This window comes from Arachis ipaensis, chromosome B10 (genome assembly GCF_000816755.2).
Source record: "Arachis ipaensis cultivar K30076 chromosome B10, Araip1.1, whole genome shotgun sequence".
Taxonomy (NCBI): Eukaryota; Viridiplantae; Streptophyta; class Magnoliopsida; order Fabales; family Fabaceae; genus Arachis; species Arachis ipaensis.
In genome coordinates, this window is record NC_029794.2 from 12,969,551 (window position 1) to 12,975,513 (window position 5,963).

General features: G+C 34.2%; 1 protein-coding gene across 1 annotated transcript in view; it reads right to left on the reverse strand.

The window, feature by feature from the left end:
- The window catches only part of LOC107620157 (meiosis-specific protein ASY1), a 5,668-nt gene continuing 1,518 nt past the window's right edge, over positions 1,814-5,963 (reverse strand). Inside the window, exons 6-22 of the mRNA XM_021113087.1 lie at positions 5,623-5,749; positions 5,457-5,526; positions 5,323-5,364; positions 5,017-5,145; positions 4,820-4,930; positions 4,693-4,735; positions 4,554-4,595; positions 4,265-4,389; positions 4,077-4,089; positions 3,901-3,977; positions 3,692-3,787; positions 3,048-3,198; positions 2,886-2,965; positions 2,743-2,800; positions 2,492-2,655; positions 2,272-2,397; positions 1,814-2,145 (exon numbers count right to left, since the gene is read on the reverse strand). Of these exons, the coding sequence (XP_020968746.1) occupies positions 2,092-2,145; positions 2,272-2,397; positions 2,492-2,655; positions 2,743-2,800; positions 2,886-2,965; positions 3,048-3,198; positions 3,692-3,787; positions 3,901-3,977; positions 4,077-4,089; positions 4,265-4,389; positions 4,554-4,595; positions 4,693-4,735; positions 4,820-4,930; positions 5,017-5,145; positions 5,323-5,364; positions 5,457-5,526; positions 5,623-5,749 (1,508 nt within the window). The 3' untranslated portion in view covers positions 1,814-2,091. The remainder of the gene's footprint in view (positions 2,146-2,271; positions 2,398-2,491; positions 2,656-2,742; positions 2,801-2,885; positions 2,966-3,047; positions 3,199-3,691; positions 3,788-3,900; positions 3,978-4,076; positions 4,090-4,264; positions 4,390-4,553; positions 4,596-4,692; positions 4,736-4,819; positions 4,931-5,016; positions 5,146-5,322; positions 5,365-5,456; positions 5,527-5,622; positions 5,750-5,963) is intronic.

The window sequence follows — 5,963 nt, forward strand, 5'->3', positions numbered from 1 at the left end:
TTCCATCGCCAGACCACTCACCAGTTTATCTCGCACCCTTTGCTCGTTGATATTGAGCTGTCATATGTCCTTCTAAGGCCCCTCTTTGACCAGTAGAGACTGAGTTGCTAGCATTACATTAGGGGACAACTTGTTGCAAGAACAGACAATCTTTTTTCACAGCGGACATTCTTCCTTTGAAAATCTCCACCACCACTTAAACAATAGTGCTGTGTTTCTAAGCACTGCATCTCCCACCCCAAGCCCCCAACCTTTTTCGGAGTCTGGACCAATTCCCACTTGACCAACGGTATGCCATAGGTTCCGTCCTCCTTGCACCACATAAAGTTCCTTTGTAAAGCAATCAGTTTATCCGCCACCGCCCGTGGCATCTTATACAAACTTAGGTAATAAATTGGCAAGCTATTCAGTACCGATTTGATGAGGACAAGCTTACCTGCTTTATTCAAAACCTTCGCTTTCCATAAACTGAGCTTCTGTTCCACCTTATCTATGATTGGTTTCCAAGTCTTTACCAACCGCGGATTAGCTCCTAAGGAAACCCCAAGGTATCGAACAGGCAACTCCTTCTTTTGGCACCCCAGTAGGCTACACGCATGATCAACCCAGCCTGCTCACAGTTCACCGGTATCAGATTCGACTTATCAAAATTAATTGGTTTTGTAATTGATTCGGGAATAATATTATGGAAATAGATTAAATGTAGGTAAATTTGTGAGAAAAATACTTTTATTAGTAACAAATAAACAACATAAGAATTAAATATGAGAAATAGTAATAGAGAACAAGTATTGAGGCTTTTACTATTGTCACAAATGATGAATGAGCTCTTTTAAAGTGGACAAGAATTAAGTAAAACTTGTTGTTGTGTGTTCTAGAAAAACACCTAAATGCTAATTGTATAAATCTTTGTTTGAAGTTGATTGATAAAATGAAGAACAATGAAAATAATTAGGAGAGAAAAAGAAAGAAATAATCTCCAAAATTTCAAAAATATCTCTCTTAAGAATAGTGAGTTGAAGTCCTTTTATGGTCTCAAACTATTTGAAGGAGCATATTGTCTAATGGTTACAATGCCGTAGCCCATCCTTTTTATTCCAAAGTTTGTCACTAAACGAGATAATTAACAAAAGGTATTTTTGATGTTCTCGTTATTTTAAGTTTTTTTTTTAAACTAAAAATGGGTATAAGAAAAAAGTTGATTTCCACAAATTAAGGTAGCTGACAGTGCTTTAGGTATTCGTGTCAAAGAGGTGTCTAAATAAAAGAGTATTCGTGATATGTGACATTTGTGAAGAGACATCTAGTTTAGTTCATTTCTAATAAGATGATGATAATTTCTACACTTTAAATCAACAAATTCAACTAATCTGCTTTCACCAATTTAATTCCCACTTAAAAGATAAATTCAACTCTTTAAAGTATTCTTTTTGAATTTTATTATTTTGGCCCAACACCTATAGAAGGAATTTTACTCTTTTTTTTTTAATCATATTTTAAACTATTTTAAAATTAGAATAAAATATATTTTTTGTCCTTGTAATTTGCCACAAATATACTATACCTTTAAAATTATTCATACACAAAATTACAATTTTGGTCTACAATCAGTAGTTTATAGTTTATAATATTTAACTTAGAGGTAGTCAATTCTATGCTATCCTTTCGTTGTTGTCGGATCTTCTATGCAATCATACCTTTCTAAGATTCCACCCAATCTAAATTTTTATTTAGTTATTTTCTGTTTTGTTCTACAATAAACAAGACACGATGATAGCATGTGCTAAAGTATGTTGCCTGTGGGGAAAGATGGCACCGCATAATGAAAAGTTATATGAACTCCACAGTCCACAAGGACTCGCTTAAGGCCCATGTATTGAACTTCATCAACTAAATGTAACGCATAAACTAGGAAATATAAACTTGACCAAATTAAAAGAAGTTGGCAAATGTAATACTTAGCCCAAATACAAATAACAGATTCTACCTAGTGCATCGTCTTAAGTGTCACTACTGCCTTTTGTCAAATGTTTACTTTGTATGCTATGTGTATATATCAGAATTTGACACACAGATCCCAAATTCAAAGGTTCAAATGGCCTGAGATCTAAGACGCTTCATGTTTTGATAGATAGGCTCCTTGACCTGCAAAGGATGTAAAAGAAGGAAAAGTGTCGAAAAGTAGCCTCAGACTCGGTACAAAAATGCTCCAAATCAAACAAAAATAGTGTAATGTAAGTAAAAAGGATAAGTCATAGACTCATAGTATACCGCGCTTGATTTCCTGGGTCGCTTTTCCTGGGAGGGCTTACTGCAGATATTTGTATCACCTTGGTCGTTTCCATTTGCTCTGCTGTTCTCTTTGCCTGCCGCAAAACTCTCTCTTGAAGCAACTGGCTGTAAAAATTACAGCATCAGTTATATTATGTGACAAGAAACAAAAATAGGGAACCAGTTCTATTGGATAATTTTAAAAAAGATATGAACATACCTCAACCCTGCTCGTGGGTGTGCTTCCAGGCTCTTTGGCCTTTAAGATATTGTGTCCACTCCTCACTGAGTCATTGCCATTTGTATCGGATGTCACTTTCATTCTTGTTAAATCTGATCCAATGGAGTGCAGAACACCACATGTAGACACATCGTAGTTGTTCCCTGATGATCACGGAGGTAACTTCTAATTATGAAAAGCAAAACATTAGATAGGATGAAAGAATGCTCGTAATGGACTTAATCTATTACCATTGGTTAGAATTCCAGCTGGTTTGAACTTGCTATTTGGTTCACCGTTATTAACATCCTGTTAAAGTTTAAAACGAGAAAATGATGAAAACACAATAACGGGTGATTATATATAAACATCGAATACTAGGCAGCCATTGTACCATAGGGTCGGTAGCACCTAGAACTTTCTGGACTTCAATGAACTTCCTCTCAGTCAACTCAGAATGTATCACACGTTTTCCTGATGCCGCATACACAAAAATGTAAGGAGGCAACAACAAAAGCAAAAGAGAAGGACTATGCTGTGATATTCAATTCGACACCTAATCTCTTGCTGCCTTTGGGTTCAAGAAAACCGTCCCGGGTCATTTTATCAATAATCTTCCGTGCTCCTGTCTGGTTTATTTCACCATTGAGAAATGTTTGAAGCTTTGGTGCTGACACGTATGTCATTGGAAGAGCATGATAGAGAGCCTGAAGACATTAATCATACCTAAGTTAATATATTGCGGCAGAAATTAGTCCCAAAGCAGATACAAAATAACTCCTAATCTCCTATGAAAAAGGTAGTCTAAGAGATCCGTGATAATATGAAAAATTCAAACACGGGAAAAAAAATAATAAGTGATAAATAACTTAATTTTAAAAAGTGTATGCAAATTTGATCATTAGATATTTTTTTTAAATAATGTTTTGTCATTTACAAAAAAATGATATAAAATCATCAAATTTTTAAATAAAAAGTCTCTTTTGATTAATTTTAGTTAAAAAAAAATCAAAATTTGATTTTAAAAATTAATTTTGAGAATATATATCTATTTTTTTTAATTAATATTAACACGTCACAATATATTCACTGATTCCGTTGACACTTTTCGCCCTTGTTGAGATTAGTAGTAAGTGACTGATCTTTGGCCAAAGAAACATCATCATACATACCACATGGAAAGTAAGAATTAACACTCACTCTCATGTACATGTGATCTTCATCCTGCAAAGCTCTGTCACCCTGAGGAATCTGGCCATCAATTTCTTCTTTGACAATGAACTCATATTCTGATTTCTGACAATACAATTCCATCAGATTTAAAATTAAAAAAGAAAATGAGAAGGGAAAACAAAAAGATACTGACAAAAACAAATAAAGTAGCTAGATCAGTTAGGAGATAAATCAACCTTGTCTTTGTTAATGGCGTAGGTGTCATTTCCTGTTTTTGATAGCACCCCATTCTGAACAAGCTTATCCATGATCTCTAAAGAACATAAAATCAGACAAGAGCAACCGAGTGTTCTGTTTCTTTAACATATTGATGATATTTGCAGCAAGGATTGAACATAGTTAACCTTCATACCTTCAATTAGAACCTGCAGTGAAATAAAATATATAATTGAAATTCCATCTGAATCAGACATAACACAAGGAGGGAAAAAGAAACTAAAATTGCCGTTAAGCCATAATCTAAGAAAGGCTCAAGAAAAAGCATCATCTGGATAGCAATTAACAGAATAACTAAATATAAAAGATTAAGAAATAAGGTACCATTGAGATGTCTGGAAAATTTGATAAAACGTCATTAAGGTCAATAGTGCCAAGGTGCCAACAGTTGATCCACTCCTTGACCCGGGTCAGCTGTTGCTCATCTTCCATAGGATCTTGGGTATTGTCTGAATATAATATATATTCTTAGTTTAGTTCTGGTATTGGATTAACAAATATTTAAAGTCAAGCTCTAAAAGAATACTTAAGACATTTATCCTTTGAATTATTGTATGCATATATCCACGTACACACAGAGTTTTCTGCAAGAAAGCAGAAAGAGCTAGTTTACCTTCATCAACCATAGAATTATCTTCCTTTTCTTGCTGCTTCTCTGTCATTTTGTACTTATTAAAAGTTAACAGTGGATTAAAAAAAACATAAAAGAAGATGTAAATTTGCACAGCAATAAGAAAAATATTCCAAATTACCTATTGGAGCAACTACATATCGATCCCCTTCAGCGTAATCAACCTGGAAAGTTAAAACGCGAAATTTAAGAAACACAGTTCCGGTAATTGCTCAAGTTTCAGTTACAAAAGCAACATCCTCCATCACCTCACTGTCCGTATCATAATATTCATTATTTTGCTTCGAATCTTCACCAGTGGTCATATCATCTTGGATGCCCTCATTATCATCTTCACAAGGGTCGAGCACACTCCTCACCTTTACAATGAAGGAAGAATTTATTGGCAAAAACATCGGCAATAGACTTAAAAAGGTAAAATGGGAGTGTAATATCTTTCCTTTACCTTCAGAGCTAGTACAAAATGCTTGCTGTTTACATTACCAACTTCCATTTTCAGTGGGTTTTTCACCCAGGGATGGTAAGCTTCTACTTCTGAGCAGCCTCTGAAGAATGGAGGCTCATAATCAGCAGGCTGCAATAAAAAGAAAACTATACTATTAATCACTCTGTATATAATAAGTCAGCACTTTGTGATTAAACATCAACCTCTTCGAAAAATAAAGTTCGGGCAATGCAGGAATTCATAAAGCAAAAAAATTTCAACAATTTAAAAGGATCGAGATTTGTTATTGCATACTAAAGAACATACCGTCACATCATCATAATAGAGTAGCTTCATTAGAATGGTGCGCTGAGACAGGAGTAGAAGTTAGTTTTCGCAATGTAAGAATAATGAAGCATGTATAATGTCATTTTATAAAGCTTAGAACTTAAATTTATTACCTCATCTGGCATCTTCTCCAGAGTTCTCATCAACTGAACTAGCGTTCTAATCATTTTACATGCAGAACTCCTAATGATTACAATGCATATGAATAATATTAGTTTAGTTAGTGAGTCATCTTGATAATGACAACTATCTAAATCATATTTTCATTCCTGAATCCACCTCATCTGTTGGGGAGTTATCTCTGTCGTGGAGTTGCACTTGAAGGTCCCACCCTGCTTCTTGTTTCCAGTGCGGTTGATATTCATGGAAACCTCTTGCTTTTCCGAATCGGAATAGCTAAAGGAAACTACATCTCAAAGTTATAATGCCGTTGTTGATTTTTGCTTAAAAAGTTATAACGACTTTTTGCAAAGCTTGGTAAATACTTGATCAATTGCATTATTTTGTTAAAGAGGAATGCTATAACGCTATTAGAATTTATTATTTTTCATTATCCGTTAGTTATCAATGTTTAAAAATATAGGATAAAATATATTGTTTAATTATTAAACTAAAAAAAT